This window comes from Ambystoma mexicanum, chromosome 10 (assembly GCF_040938575.1).
Source record: "Ambystoma mexicanum isolate Mex_15411 chromosome 10, UKY_AmexF1_1, whole genome shotgun sequence".
In the NCBI taxonomy this organism is placed as follows: Eukaryota; Metazoa; Chordata; class Amphibia; order Caudata; family Ambystomatidae; genus Ambystoma; species Ambystoma mexicanum.
Window position 1 is genome coordinate 641,577,647 of NC_090932.1, and position 16,786 is coordinate 641,594,432.

Below are 16,786 nucleotides of genomic sequence, written 5' to 3' on the forward strand. Positions count from 1 at the left end.
CAATTTCTCACCCTCTAGTTGTAACTGAGAGGCTTCTAAAGTGTCTGAGTCTTGCAGCGTTGCTGAGGTTTCACAGCATCAGGGGTCAACATTAGGATTTGTTGACCAGGAACAAAATGTAGCTCCTGGGTATCAGGCCTCACCAGTTAGGCAGGAGCTGCATCGGGGAAACCAGGAGCTAGTACATAGTGCACAGCAAAAAAACCTGTGTAAGATGCAAACTCTAACTTTTTGCCCATTATATATTCTCTAATATGCTTTAAAGGTCTCCTGTATGTGTCCTTTATTCTCATTCATAAGCCTACACAGTTAATAATACATAGTTGTTTGTATGGCACCACTTGCCTGGGGAGTTGGAAGTAGGTCCGGGTAGTTATTGGTTTTCAAGCTAACCAGGCTCTCTTCGGCTATAAACAGGAGCTAAATAGCTCCCAGCAATTTCAAACCCTGCATCTGTGCTGCAAGGTGTAGCATTTCACACTGTATGGCACCACTTGCCTGGGGAGTTGGAAGTAGGTCCGGGTAGTTATTGGTTTTCAAGCTAACCAGGCTCTCTTCGGCTATAAACAGGAGCTAAATAGCTCCCAGCAATTTCAAACCCTGCATCTGTGCTGCAAGGTGTAGCATTTCACACTGTATGCTGAAGTACATGGTTGGCGAGCACCTCAGCGCTTGCTTCTATATAACAGTCCTTTGGCCTGCCTGCTCCCTTGTGGTGCTTTCTGAGGAACTTAGTTTTCAGGTGCAAGACTACCCAAGAGGTCTATGTTAGGAGAAGTCTGGAATTCATTTGTAAAATAAAAAATCCAATTTAAATTGCGGTGACTGGCAGCACATCAACTTGGGATTGCTCTATTTACTTTCTCTGAAAACTGGCATTTGGACAATACAGCTGTGCTTAAGTCAATTTGGATCACTCGTTGATGCAGTGTTAATGTTAAAGGACATTTATAACGCGCACCATCACCACCGGAGTGGTCCCCTGGCACTCTGACGGATCTGAAAGGTAAGAGGGTAGGAAGGGTTAGTAGGGTGTAGCGTGATAAATGTAGAGCTAGATTGGTGATGTCGTACTGGCAGATTCAGTTTGGTTAACACTGTTCGCCGAGCATGGGTGTGGTTTACGGATCAGTAGACTCCCATTTGCTGTTTGCAAGACTATGTGTGTTTGCTTTGTTTTCGTAGTGTAGTGAAGTGTGTGCGGTTTGCTGTGCGAGAAAATGGTTGTGTTTATTTAGGGTGTGAGAGGTGTAAGCAGAGTTGAGGTTTTTTAGCAGATGGGTTAGTGGGGTTACCTCGTCGTTTCGGGCATCTGTGTTGGGTGTCTCTGCCCTTGCTTTCTGCAGTGGTGTTCCTTGGGTGGTTCATTGGTCTGGTTCTGCCCAAGGTGGTGGAATGTCTCTGTGACTGTCTGGTGATCTGTGGGTGGGAAGGTGGTGGGGGTCTCCCCTCCCCAGGGTTGAGTTTGCTATGGTTGTGGGTAGCTCTTTGGTTGTCAGTGGGGTCTGCCTGCCTTTGCCTCCCTGAACTCCTGGGGTGCAGTCTCCTCCCTTCGGGTCCTAAGGGTCCCCTATTCTGTTAGGTGCTATGTAATGATCAGTGCTCCTTAGTCTTCGGCTACAGTCCCCGTCTCTTGGGCTTTGCCTAGCGCATGGCTTTGGTTCGGGAGAGGGTGAATCCTGGTTTCCTCCTTCACTCACTATTTATTGCCACGTGCGCTTGTTTCTGGCGTGTTCTATTTCCATTGGTGTCTGTTAGTTGATTCTGTCCGGTTCTGAGGTGAAGAGACAGGTTTTGAGTAGTTTCCTGAATTTTAGGTGGTCCTTTGTATTGCACATTTCTTTCAGAAGTGTGCTCCAAGTTTTTCCTGCCAGGTGGGAGAATGAGGATCCCCCCCCAAGTTTTTTTTTCTTGTGTATGGTTTTGGTTCCAGGGGGATGTTATTGCTTGATCGGAGTGTTCTTGTTGGTTGGTAAATGGTTATTTTCTATTGTAGGAATTCTGCTCCTTGGCCGTGGATTGCACTCTGTGTTCTGAACATTGTTTTGAAAGTAATTTGTTGCTTGATTGGCAGCTAGTGGAGCATTTTTTGTTAGGAAAGCTTTCTCTTTTTAGTACATTTCCCTCAGTTTTTATGGACTCACAAAACATTGTTTTTATTTTTGAATCTAACCTGAACTGGGCTTTTGCTCATTGTGATGGGGAAACTGACGCGTCCATCATCATTCAGGCTGTTGGTACTGAGAATCTTTGCTTCTCTTAGTCATTCAACTTTCTTGCCACTGGTTGGTAACATTTTATCATTGTGCAAAGTACCTTTCAGTACTGTGTTATATGGCCTAGACACCCGCTAAGGAATGATTAGCGATTGTCCACAAGGTCTTTAGTTTGTTCCTTTGGCCATTTGTCCCTTTGCCTTCTCCCTGCCTTTGCAGGACTGGGATTTCCTTTTTTGTGCATGCATTTGCTTGCAAAGGCTGCTTCTGTCAAAGGCTTCTGCAGGTCACATCTGTAGGCACCCAGGAAGTGGGCTGGGACTGTCCGGTCCCAATACACACTGCTGGTGCCATGGTGTCTAGTGTGCATGTGAGCATGAGGACCTCAGGGTGCCCTGATTGGAGCACTGCTAGTGTGCATGCATGAAGCAGATCTTACCATTGGTGGGCTGGGAGTGTGTACTCACCTGTGGATACGAGGGGGGGTCCTGAATTAATTCCAGCAAATCCGAAGAAGGAGCCCAGTATCCTGAGGAGTCTTGCAGAAGAAAGGATGATGCAGAGACGTATTTGAGGAGGTCTGGCTCTCGAATCCCGCTGCTGTCCTGGTGGAGCCCTGCTTTTGCGCCTCATCTCAGAAGACCTGCAAATGTGTTTAAAACCCTTGGAGTGGTGGGATCAATCATTCTCGAAATCTCCTGGTAACCCTGCAAGTGAACCTGTTTCGGAAGTGTCCCTGGGCCATCCAGTGGGCTGTCCAGCTCAAACAAAGGTTACTGTGCAGGAGCACCACTGTTTCAAGCCGAGACATTGGGCAATCCTAGCTTGTCTAACAAGGCGTCCTTCCGCTGAATTTCATCGTCCAAGCACCTTTGGGGTGCAAAATAGAAGGGTGCATCAAACCACGAGAGCTGGGTCTCCTTGTGCGACTTTGCTGCAGTGACGGTTGCTGAAGACGGTTGTCCCACGATCATTCCAGTGCCCTGGGACTTGTTGCATCAGTGATTTCTTCTTTCCTTGTTGGAATCAAGTGTAGCATCTCTTGTGCCATACCGGACCTGTAATGCCGCCCGCAGTTCCTGTGCATCTGAAAGACAAAGGAAGGGCGGAAAATGGTACCTCTGGTGATCACCTCTAGACCTCCCAAGTCTGGACCAAAACCGAACTAAGTGTGGTGAGTAGTGAAGTCACTTAAAGGTGGCTCTTTGTTCAACCAACCACATTCATTCATTGAGGGCACATTTTTGGTCTTCCTGTTGGCTTAGATGGTGCTTGCTGCCTCGAGCTCTCAGAAAGTCAGGTACAGCTTTGTTAGTAGTAGTAGATCCTCCTGGAACCCGTTTCACCACTTCAAATTCTTCTCCTAACTTTTTCCTGCTAGCTACAAAGTACTTGTGAACTTTATGCACGGCCCGCGCATTATGCGTGCATTGAACATTGAGCACAAGGCTCTGCTCGTGTTAGGTCTGGACTCCTAAAGTTAGGATTGTCATATCTGAAGTTTTACTAGGATATTTCAATATTTATTGGGCCTCATTACAACTGTGCCTGTACGGAAATACTGGTGCCGGTAAGCCTACCAGCACCAGTGTTTCTGGACCGGCACAGTGCAACTCTGCAGGCGGGTGCTATCGTTATTAACGGTGCTGGTGCTTCTGTGGTCCCTAATCCCTGTGAGCCCTATGGGACTCAAATGGGAATGGGGATTAACACTATACCATTGCCTGACTTCCCGGAACACTCGGGTCATAATCCCTCAGTGTTTCCGGCAAGCCAGGCGCCGGTAAATATTTCAAGGTCGGCGGCAAACCGTTGGTAGCTCTGGTAGGGTTACCGCCGGACTTGTAATGAGGCCCATTTGTTGTTATTGGGCCTATAATAAATGGTATATTTGTGTATAATTGTAATTATTGGAGTTTCACTGTGTGCTCATTGGAGACCCCTGAATACACTCACTCCTCCTGAAATTTAGCCTGACTGTTCTCCAAGCTACTGTGAATTGGTCTGGCTATCTTCCCAGAAGTGTCCCCTGTTCAACTAACAAGGGTGGCGGCCTCCTAAACATCTGGCCACCAGGCCAAAGTTTAGAAATCCATTCTGACATGCAGTATCACTTTATCCAGTAAAATATTTCCCCATCTTGAGCAGCACATATACGATTTACGGGTGAATGTCCATCTCCAGGTTAGGTATCATTTAATGTTCAATTCTCCTAAAGGGAATGCAAGGACAGATGACTATACTAAGCAAAAAGGTTACAGATTAGCCAAGAAGTGAGTTAAGCACTTGCCTCCATCATGGGCTCACCTGCAACTAGAAACATTGAATCTCAGCCGGGCCAAATCAGCCCTTCAGAGGTTGATAAATGGAGTACCATTAAATGGTGTAATAGAGCCTATTATTACTTCACTTATAAGTGGGAGGAATTCAGCATGAACCACTATAAATAATGTAATCACCACATCACACACAAAATTTTCACTCCATTCTTTAGAACGCATATGGAGAAAATGTCTTAATTCTAACAAATCATGCAACTCTAATTTTGCTTTTAGGAAACTTGCAAATTCAATTCTAGCCAACTGTTTGTAAAATCTTACAATTGTAGTTTGAGTAAAGTGCATTAAAAAAATGTTCCTATCTAAAACAATGCTATATACAAACCATTCTCCCGTCTTTACTAGAATTCTTTCTATGAAACACACAAGGCCAAGCACTTATAAAAAGTAGGACTGCAGACCATTTTCTCTATAGCCAGTCTGCTTTTCCAGTGGAGAAAAGATTATGTTCAAGATAATGGATGAAATTAAACAACATTTAATCGGTAGCGCATATAGAAATGACTTACTTTAAAAGCTCATAGTTTTTTTCATTTAGCCTCGGGGCATTTTCCCGCCAGAATTTTTCAGATTTGTGAACTGGACTCCATTCCAACCTCCCAGACTTTAATTCAGAACTGTATTCATCAAATGAGCTAAGAAAGTGAAAATAGATTATGTATCCATACAACAGATTATAAAAATTATTCTTAAACACACTTTTAAAACACACTCATAAAATTGTCTCGAGTGCTGATACCATGACCAAGTATTGCACAATTCTACAGAACTTGTTTTAGTACAACAGAAGCTGGAGAGAGCCTGGCCATTGCAGCATTCATACTTGCGATTTTCAAGTTACACAGATGCCTGTATATGATGATGCCTTCAAACGGCTTTTCAATGAGAACTAGTATAAAGATGTTGGTGTGAGACACATAAGTACTGTGTGAATACCGGAAGCAGGTGTGGAACAGATTATCACAAAGCAAAAAATGTTTAAGCAAAGGCTAACGACGGGGCAGTCATTTCACACAATTAAATAATTGTGGGAGATGGAAGGGTAAGTAATAGAAGCATTCCCTCCATCTTATTCCAATTTATGCAGTTAAGTAATGTGTCTTTGGCAAATTCCTACCTAAGTGAAATTAAGTCACTGTTATTCAATTTCGTTTTATTTCATTTCTGTGGTTACATTTACTTTTCTTAGTTCACTACAGTTCAAGATCCTGGGAACCAAGAGATGTACTACAACTCTGTCTCCCACTGTTGCTTTTTTGCTGCTCAGGCCTCAGAAATCCACATTTCTGATTCTCTTTTTGTCCACCTGAATGCTTTGCTTAGTTGATACAGTTCAAGAACAGTGTCCTTGTCCATACTCGCCAGTCCCTTTCCTCAAGTGATTTCTTGGTTCTTTGAATCTTTCCGAAATTGATGTCTGCTTACAGTTATAATGGTTGGCTCTATTCACACTTTTTTCATCAATTTGGTACCACTACCTTATTCTTACACTGTGACTTTGTCTTTGGACCACACTTCCCACCATGAAATCGTATTGAACAGATTTGTCACAACTAGCATACACTTTTTTTAGTAAAATAAAATAATTTCTTAATCCCTTGTGGCCATTTTATGTTGTGTGATGCCCATGGTTTTCTTCATGTTACATAACTTGATGTACAATTTGGGCTCCTTGCATGTCTGTTTTTTTTCCTTCAAGTTACTACAAACATGGCAACGGGGCAGTTAATGCGGGGTATTGTTGGGATTACTTACCGAATTACCTGTAGTTTTTTTTACCCACGAAGGTTCAATTGACTCAAAGGAGAACAGAGCACGCAGGCGGTCTCAGCTTCACAGTCTGCTGCAGAGATTTCTGGAACCAAGGGAAAGACAGCGTTCAGAGCAGGGGATGGGGTCGTGTGACAACCGCAGGCCAGGGGCATCCTCCTGAGCTGTCAGCTCGTCAACACGAGCCAACCGAAAAGCGAGCAGTGAAAAGGACGCCACCGCTTTAAGTGCTTTGATCCCGAGGATTCCCCTTTTGTGACGTGAAAGTCACGTGACATCCAGCAGGGGATATCAGCTGATCCAAGCCGCCCTTGCGGCGTAAGCCCTGTGGCAGAAGGGCTGTGTGAACTGCTGTTTAGCTGTGGCGGCTAGACTGTCTTTTGTCTCTTGTCTCTTTGAACTCTTTGGATTAACGTGGCTGAATTGAAAGGCGGAAGCCGACCCTCCTCTTCTCCTCTTTTCCAGCCGTCAGCTCATCAACACGAGCCAACTGAAAAGCGAGTGGTGAAAAGGACGCCGCCGCTTTAAGTGCTTTGATCCCGAGGATTCCCCTTTTGTGACGTAAAAGTCACGTGACATCCAGCAGGGGATATCAGCTGATCCAAGCCGCCCTTGCGGCGTAAGCCCTGTGGCAGAAGGGCTGTGCGAACTGCTGTTTAGCTGTGGCGGCTAGACTGTCTTTTGTCTCTTGTCTCTTTGAACTCTTTGGATTAACGTGGCTGAATTGAAAGGCGGAAGCCGACCCTCCTCTTCTCCTCTTTTCCAGCCGTCAGCTCATCAACACGAGCCAACCGAAAAGCGAGTGGTGAAAAGGACGCCGCCGCTTTAAGTGCTTTGATCCCGAGGATTCCCCTTTTGTGACGTGAAAGTCACGTGACATCCAGCAGGGGATATCAGCTGATCCAAGCCGCCCTTGCGGCGTAAGCCCTGTGGCAGAAGGGCTGTGTGAACTCCTGTTTAGCTGTGGCGGCTAGACTGTCTTTTGTCTCTTGTCTCTTTGAACTCTTTGGATTAACGTGGCTGAATTGAAAGGCGGAAGCCGACCCTCCTCTTCTCCTCTTTTCCAGCCGTCAGCTCATCAACACGAGCCAACTGAAAAGCGAGTGGTGAAAAGGACGCCGCCGCTTTAAGTGCTTTGATCCCGAGGATTCCCCTTTTGTGACGTAAAAGTCACGTGACATCCAGCAGGGGATATCAGCTGATCCAAGCCGCCCTTGCGGCGTAAGCCCTGTGGCAGAAGGGCTGTGTGAACTGCTGTTTAGCTGTGGCGGCTAGACTGTCTTTTGTCTCTTGTCTCTTTGAACTCTTTGGATTAACGTGGCTGAATTGAAAGGCGGAAGCCGACCCTCCTCTTCTCCTCTTTTCCAGCCGTCAGCTCATCAACACGAGCCAACCGAAAAGCGAGTGGTGAAAAGGACGCCGCCGCTTTAAGTGCTTTGATCCCGAGGATTCCCCTTTTGTGACGTGAAAGTCACGTGACATCCAGCAGGGGATATCAGCTGATCCAAGCCGCCCTTGCGGCGTAAGCCCTGTGGCAGAAGGGCTGTGTGAACTCCTGTTTAGCTGTTTGGCGGCTTTGGCGATTGGCGATCCGTGAAACTAACGCTGTGAGCGCTGTCTGGCAATTGCTGAAGAGCACAGGTAAGAAGTAAAGAAATGGCTGAGGTGGGTCCTCAAACACGATCGAAACTAAAGACTTGTGCACAGGCTGTAGACAAAATTGTGGCTCTAGATGGCAAAACGATCACCAAAAAGTGTGAGCTTGAGGGGTATAATTGGTCGACCCAAAAACAACAAAACGACATAGTGGAAAATGGGGCACACACCACTTGAACTGTCCAGGCATTACAATCTTCAAGCACAAATGCCTCTGTGTTTCCTTCACTAGCTAAACTCACTAGTATAAACCTTGCTCGAATTTCGTCTGAATGTGCCCCAATACAACGAGTTGAGGTAGAAGGGAAAAGTATATCAGACATCACCCCCAAGGGTGACAAGTCAAACAATGACAGTTGTAAGGAAATCACAGGGAACAGTGAAATCGCGAAGGAGGACGGCGCAATCAATGCCAAAAGTAATTCACACTTAAACAAAGCCAGCGTGTGCTGCTTAGAAGTAAATACAATTGAAATCTCACAAAACGTATCAAATGATAATGCAATTGAAATTAATACAGTGGTTTTTGATTCTCCATTTGACGTAATAAACCTTGAGTTGTTGCAACTCGAAGTTCCCGTTGGAACGTGTGAAGAAAGCTCAATGAGATTCGTTTACCCGCCCACAGAAAGAAGGAAAAACGACGTGGGAGTGAGAAAGATGCTAAACAAAACAATAGCAAATCCAGGGCAAATATGTTACAAAATGCCCATTTCTATCAACAAACAAGGTCCAAACAAAGACCTGACTGACAAAGTAAACGGAAATAGGGCAACCATGCAATCAAGGCTTGTGAAGGGTCCAGCAAGTCCGAGCAAAAGTAAAATAGGCAAATGACCAAAAGCAGTTCAGTACCTTTGACTTTGCAGGTCGCGAAGCACGGCTAACAGAACGACTAAAAGCCGATTTTGAAGCGATGAAGCACAAATTGGCTGAAAGCTTTACCGACAAACACAAATCTAAAGACAGCCAACCATGTACGGAGTCTCTTCAAAATGCTGCAAAGAACGGAGAACGTCTAAATATACAACTCCTGCAGTACACGGCAGATCAGGGTGTCGTGACTTCAACACTGAAAGACCAAGGTTCAAAAACCACTTCCATGGCACTCCGGAAAATACACCTAATGACAAGCTGCATGATTCTCAGGAAAAAAGGAACTGTATAAGAAATCCTTTACAGCCAATGGTAAGCTGCTCAACGGCAGCCGTGATGACCTCTTCAGTTGATGGCAGTCCATTGTCGCCGATGATCAAAGAAGCTCCAAATCAAGATAGACTCGACAGGGAAAGAGAGAGAAACTATTTAAAACAACACGATGCAGAAAACGAATCATCACTAAAATCCAATTTGTCTACAGCGGCAGCCATACAAATTCATAACAACGTACTCGCCTCAACGTCCATGGCACTAATTCCATTCATCAAACTATATGAATCTCTTCACGACGAACTACAAAACAATAATGCGCTACTTAATCATTTAAATGAAAAAGTTTACAAAATGGAAAGTGCAAATGCAGAATTCAAACAACAATTCGAAAATGAAGTGTCTAAAACTTGGAGCCAGCACATTGAGCTAAGCACACAGCTTAGGAGTGATCACATGGAAAAAAGTTCCCTACTGAATTCTTTAAGGTGCAGCTTAATGCAGGGTCCTTTGCATCCCAAAAATGTGCCTCAAGTCTCCGCGAGCCTGATAGAATCGGATAAGAGCATGGCAATTCTGCCCTCTGACGGCAGCAATGGTGGCAAAAAACCCATCATCAAACAATAAAAATGATACCACAGAATTGCAGTGCCAATTGATCGAAAAGCAAGACCAAAGTACTCAAAATAACGCCTACTCACCAACTGACGAACGGCAAAAGGGTCAGGCGTGCGGTAGCGACTTGCCACTGGCTGAACATTTCTGAGGAGCCACCATCATTGCAGAAAATAAAAAATGTGACTATTGGCGAAGTACATGCCGAAAAATCCTCGGCACTTCCTCATGGGTCGACTGACAGACTAACTTATGGAATCTTTGGAGGTGCAGCAAAAATCATAAGTGATCCCAAATCAGCTCAACCAAATTAGGTGAAGCAGTGCCCAGCTAAAAAAAAAAAAAAAAAACTGAAAAAAAGAAAAATCTTGGAGGTAGCAAAAAAACATTCTAGTGGCTCGTGAAAGTTCATACGAAACCTGCCTACCCCAGTCAAACAAAGTCTCTTTGTAAGAGATAAATAGGTTCATCAAAAAGGACTGGAAAAGGAGAAAGCTTTAATAAAAATAACAGGAGTAACATATAAACCTGACACGACTAATCCCAAAAAAAGAATGAGACTAGATTCGGATAATGTTTCCATCCAATCTATACAATCTTCGGTAGATCTCTGTAATCTTTCAACTTATTCTGATGATTTCGAAGACGAAATGATGGCTGATTCCGAGGAGTCAGATGAAACATGTCAGGCAATTACGAAGGAGCCAAATGAAGGAGCCGCAAAGCAATTCTTGATGCATAAAATGCGCAATTAACATAAAAAAATGGGTCTAGAGGAAAACGGGAAAACACAAAAAACCCGAATAGCTTACCAAATTCTGAGGTCAGCCAAGCGCGACAGAGTGATAAAACATCATGTTTTACTAAATCCAAATCTCACACGAGCATAATCTCAGATCAAATCATTCGCTGCTGAAAAACGCAAATATATTGCAACAAAAGATCTGCAGGGCAGAATACGGATTGAAAACATATTCCATGAGGAAAATGACGTAAATCTGAACAGAAGCAACGTCATCCGATTACTGCATTCAGTGCCAATATTGAGAACTGTTACAACAAATGACATTGGAATAGTGGAATATGTTTCAGAAGAACGTGGAGACCAAGTTCTTCTGCATATAAATTCAAAAGCTGTACGAAAGACCCTCATGGCAGCAAAAGATTAACTCTTGTTCATGGGCTTCGAGATTTCGGATGAAGAGCTACCTTTCTTTAAAAATTCTAGAGGCACAAACAGAAGCAATAATGCAAAAGAGTCCTTAGAACAGCACCGGGATACCTTGAGAAAACAGATGAAAGCCAGACGGCCAGGTCCATCGCAAAAAAGTGATGTGGAAACAAGGCAAATAAATCATTAGTTAGACATCAACGACCGCGAAGGGCTGGTCACACTGATTTCATGGAACACGCGAGGTTTCCAACACCTATTTGAAGACTTCCCAGTTGATTTGTCTGAAAACTTTTTAATCTGTTTACAGGAGACATGGTTACGAAGCCCGCCTGTAAAGGATGGGTACCTGACTCTGCTCAATCCAGCAGAAAAAACACGAGGTCTCCCACAATCCGGATTAATTACTATGGTGAAACATGGAACTACATGGGAAGTTTGCGAAACCGAAAATCCAAACAGCTTTGTACAGGCAACTATAATTCGAAAATCAAACGGTGAACTTACCGATTCAAAATATCTGCTCGTAATAAACCTGTATTGGAACCCAGTGAAGATTACAACTGAGAATTTCATCCAAACAATAACACACATAATTGACAAAAATCAATTGAAATACTAAGACCTATTGATAATCATATGTGGCGATATGAACTTATCTTGGTTTAATGATGAAATTAAGCTCATTTCATCAAAAACAAAGGATAAACAGATTATCAGTGAAAGGAGAGTGTGTTGGGACATTGAAATGGACGCAAGAGACTGCGATATGGTAAATGGTCAAATACCTGGAGACATACCACCGAAGTTCACTTGGAGAAATTTTGGTCACAAAAAGATTCTTGACTACATAGGGACATCAAGAAATGTATGGACTCAGATCACAAAGCTACGAATTATCCAGACTGATCGAAGTGACCATGACATCTTGGAATTGTCATGGCCTCTAAGTCAGAAAACAGAAGCAGCGTTCTGCAAACAATCAGTTGAAGTGAATCAAGGGCGAAATCGGTTACGTCTTAAAGAAAACCAAATAAAAGTCCTAACAGAGGAGTATCGAATCCTACCAAATAAAATAGCAAATTCGATAAACTATGTCACCCTATTGCCCTATCAACAGACGAACAATCCCATGTTTCAAAACAACAGGAAATTACACAAGCATGATTGGAGCAGAGTAGTAAACGATCAGAAGAAACTGCTCAACAAAGAAATAAGGAAGCTAAGGTGGAACATGGGAGTGAACGCCGCCCTACAAATCAAACAACGACGACAAAAATACCGTAATTGGCACAAATCGTTCGTCTGCATAAGAGATCAAGAACGTGGCGAGTTGATGTTATCTTTGATTCAATCAAATAACTCGAGAGAGATTTGGTGCATTTTAAACAACAAAAACGCAAATCAAACAGACGTGCTTGCCAATGGAGTTTCTGAGGGAGCCTGGCAACAACATTTTACAGGAGTCTTTAAACAACCACAACAAAGCCCATTAATAGACACGAATAGTGAGCTAACGCGTTGGGAAGGTGCAGAAACCGAGGAAGATATACAACATGCAATCTCTAAGCTAAAAAACTCAAGAGCAGCAGGGCCTGACGGCATCTCCAACGTAATGTTAAAAGCACATAAAGCGGAATGGGCCATCTTCATCGCTATACTGTTTGACAGAATCGCATACCAAAAATCACTCCCAGCATCCTGGACCGAGGCGATTGTCGTGCCAGTATTCACGAAGGGGGAGCGGTCTGACCCAGTCAATTATCGGCCAATCGCCCTTAAAGATACAATTGGAAAAATAATGGCTACGTTTCTCCAACAAAAATTAACAACATGGGCAACCAACAAAGGAATCATGGATTGCCGTCAGACCGGGTTTACTAGAGGAGTCGGGACAGAGATTAATCTAACCATAGTTAACCTACTGAAACTAGAAGCCTTGTCAAAAAGCACAAACCTATTTCTTGCCTTTGTAGATATGCAACAGGCTTTCGATACCGTCAATCGTGATCTTTTATGGAAAAAACTCAAAAACTGGGGATGCCCAGAGAATATTTTACATCCGATAATGGCCTTCCACTCCAAAACATCAATTCGAGTAAGGATAAATGGAAAGGGTGAACTAACTGAAGCAATAGCTACGAACAGAGGGGTGAAACAAGGTTGCCCGCTAGCTGCAGTCCTGTTTTAACTATTCATTGCTGACATCCCGGATGCATTAACAATAATACACCGCTTTTCTCCAAAAATAAATGGTCATCAAATCTGGTGCATAACCTATGCAGACGACCTGGTTTTGTTTGACAAAAACCAAATAGGGCTACAGCGACTAATATTAGGCCTGCAACAATACATGGAGAACAACGACCTAAGAATCAATGTAAAAAAGTCAAAAATCATTAAGTTTGGACCAGCAAAAGGAAAAAGAAACCGAGACTATTTGGAGAATAGATAACGAAGAAATTGAAACAGTCACTGAAATTCGCTATCTAGGAGTTTTAATAAACAAGTCAATTCGAGAAAACTATTGGGCACTAAACCTGTTGCAACGAATGAAAATGTTCGCTCTACAAGGAGCTTGAATACATACCTTGTATGGAAAGTTCAGCCTTATTCCAGTGCGGCAGTTTTATGTGCAAAAGGTAGTCCCAGGAATCACATATGGCTCAGAAACAGGATGGAATATGGACCATAAAATCTGGGCCAAACTAGAGGGAATTTTCTGGCGGCGAGTGTTAAGACTACCAAACTATATCTCAATCATTGCAATAAGGTATGAATTGGCGTTAGAAGAATTATACGGCTGCGTCGTCTGGAAATCCCTAGCGATGCTACAAAAAATGCAAATCGCAAATCCAGAACCTGCATACAAGTTATTAGCGCCTAGAGATAACTTGGAATACACAGGACTACTTAAGAGCTGGATGCAAAAGCTTGAAGAGGTTCTAAAAGCGAGTGACATCAAGCTTGAAGCATTGCTAGACCAGCCTCAAATCGCAAAGAAAAATATAAAACAATGGTTCTGGAACCAAAATCTGTCCAAATATGAAGATCTTGCATCTGTCCTGAACCACAGTCTAGTAATGAACAAATTAGATAATTTGCCTCAATACTTGCAAAAATTTCCTTCACAACGTCAGTGAAATGGATTCCTGAGACTACGTCTAAATGCCGTAAAGACAAAACAAATGTTAGGGGCACGTCATATTGAAAAATCAGATGACAACGGCTGCAGATTCTGTAAGACCAACATAGAATCACTCAAACATCTAATAACAGAATGCCCAGAACTTAAGACCCTGAGGTCAATCCACCTAAGCATATTTGCGCCTATAAATAACAACATGGATGAATGGTGGTTAAGAATCTTGGGTGGAAGTTCAATTCATCTGACGTGCTCAGTAATAAACTTTGTGGAAGCCTGTTTGGACACTGAAACTTAAGTCTGGGCTTTATGAACTGTATTTGGAAGATGCTTGTTTTCTTAAAGGTTTGATAAAAAAATGTTTGTGATAAAAGTTTGATTCAAACTAAAAATGACAAGAAAAAAAAAACAAAAAAAAAACAAACATGGCAATAGCTACACATATATGAGGTGATCATTTTAGCCAAAGAACTGTTCTAATAATGTGTGCAGCAGCTGTGCCATTGTTGTATTATAGTCATTTTGGCATTTATTAGCTAGTTTTTGTACAACCCACTTTTGAGGGATCTAAAACCACTGGCCTTAATGAAGGGCTTCTGTTGAAGGACTTACAACCACTAACCATAAAGAGGGGCTAACACACCTGACAAAAACAGGAAGTCAAACCTCTATTAAAAAGGTAGTGTGGTCAGAGCAACAAGGCTTAACCTCTCAGATAGGGGAAAGCAGCCTGAGACAAAGGTACAATTAGTACACAGACACACAATGCTAGAAAATACATCACACTGCTATACTGAAAAAACATAATAATACATTTATTCTATCACACACACAGGTCTCTATCAAGTCAAACAAGTACAGTGACAGGTGGAACATGCCTTGAAGAGACTCTTCTTCTTGCAGTCTGTCATAGTGTGAATGGATACACCAACATGGCCTATACGATGGAAGATGAAACAGCCGCCAGGAGGCTACGAGATGTCAGTACCCAGCCACTGACAGGCGAGCTTCTCAAAGTTTGGAAAAAATTAAGCTGCATCTTGAAATTAGTCAAAATATGTAGATAACATTGTTTAGAGCTCCCAAAACCGAACGTGCTGTACATAAATTGAAGATACCTTCCAGGGGTGGAACTAAAGGGGAATGGTCTATTGGCTGTGGGCAATATGAACCAAAACTACCCTAAAACAGTACTAAAGTAACAGCCGTTTTAAAGTTTAAATGTAAACTGCTTTTAATGTTACCAAGGATTCCCAACTTGACGACGGGGAATATTCAAACAGCGTGTGAATCTATGAAAAATACAATGCTGGAAAACGGAGGATAAATAAGAGTACTTATCCTTGAAGAATGGAAGAATGTCAAAAGTAGTAAGATAAGTTGGTAGTCAGTTATGCCTGGCTGAGAAATTTCCAATAGATCCATTGGCAAAAAGGATTTCCTCTGTTGGCTAGTATTTGATTCCAGGACATCTGGTAGATCAGTGAGACTTCTACTTCATGCAATCACCAAACCTTCAATGCTCGTATTTCTCCAAAATAAGAAGCATACTTTCCAAACGGAACAGAATGCCTCTTTTCTTAGCTCCTCCTTAAGCTCACTACACTCATTGATCACTGTACTCTACCAGGTTAGACATACTACATGCTCTACTGAAAGAGGCAAGATAAAGGTTTTCTTCCGGCTGTCCTTCACACACTTGCGCAATAAGGGATAAGGCTTGCTAAAGCACTACAGACCTATCTTCCTCTCTACCTGTGGTGTTCCCCAGGGGTCTAACCTCTCGCCCTAACTTTTCAACCAATACCTGGCATTTCTCGCCCACTGCATTGCCACTTTCTGCTCAAATTTCCATTGCTACCCTGACAACACTCAACTCATGTTCAGGCTGCCCTCTGCCACCTCCTCTCCCCTCTCTCATCTTTGATTGCCTAACTGCCATTCAAGATTGGTGTGCCGCCAATGATCTTTGTCTGAATGCCAGCAAGACGGAGATCCTCCTCATCGGCACACCTTCACCATCCTTTCTCCTCACTCTCTGGCCGGCCTATCTTGGCCATCCTCCTACCCCCACCTGCGAGGCTAAGAACCTCAGGGTCATCTTTGACTCCACCCTTTCCTTCTCCGCCCACATCTCTGAGGTCTCTAAAAAGTCACATTTCCGACTGCACCTCCTAAGAGGTACTCTGCCTTTCCTCTCCTTCCCCCAGAAGCTCATGGTATCCCAAGCCTTAGTTCTCTCCAGCTTGGACTATTGTAACAGCCTCTTTCTAAATCTACCTGCCTCTAGTCTCTGCCCTCTGCAACTAATCCAGAACAGGACTGCAAGACTTGTCCTTGGCCTCAAGCCCTGGGATCGTATCTCTCCAGCTCTGAAATCTCTCCATTGGCTCCCAGTGGATGCAAGGATTAAATTCAAAACCCTCTGCATTGACAACAAGGCTTTCTGGGGCCTGGGTCCAAAATACCTTCAGCAATCCGTCCGCAAATACCTCCCCTCTAGAGCCCTTTGCTCCTCTACCTCCAACTCCCTCAGGGTCAGTTGTTTTTCAAAGAAACGAGCTGGAGGTAGATCTCTGGAACAGCCTCCCTGCCACCTTGAAACTTGAGGAGAACCATCTCCGGTTCCGGAAGCACCTCAAGACCTTCCTCTGTTCTTCTGCCTTCGCACCCCCTCTCCCCTGCTGATCTGTTCTCTCTTTGCATCATGCACCTGGCCACTCTC

The 16,786-nt window shown here is 43.5% G+C and overlaps 1 protein-coding gene across 1 annotated transcript in view; it reads right to left on the minus strand.

The window, feature by feature from the left end:
- The window catches only part of ATP6V1H (ATPase H+ transporting V1 subunit H), a 478,140-nt gene that overhangs the window by 141,774 nt on the left and 319,580 nt on the right, over positions 1-16,786 (minus strand). Inside the window, exon 11 of the mRNA XM_069618225.1 lies at positions 5,065-5,190. Within this exon, the coding sequence (XP_069474326.1) occupies positions 5,065-5,190 (126 nt within the window). The remainder of the gene's footprint in view (positions 1-5,064; positions 5,191-16,786) is intronic.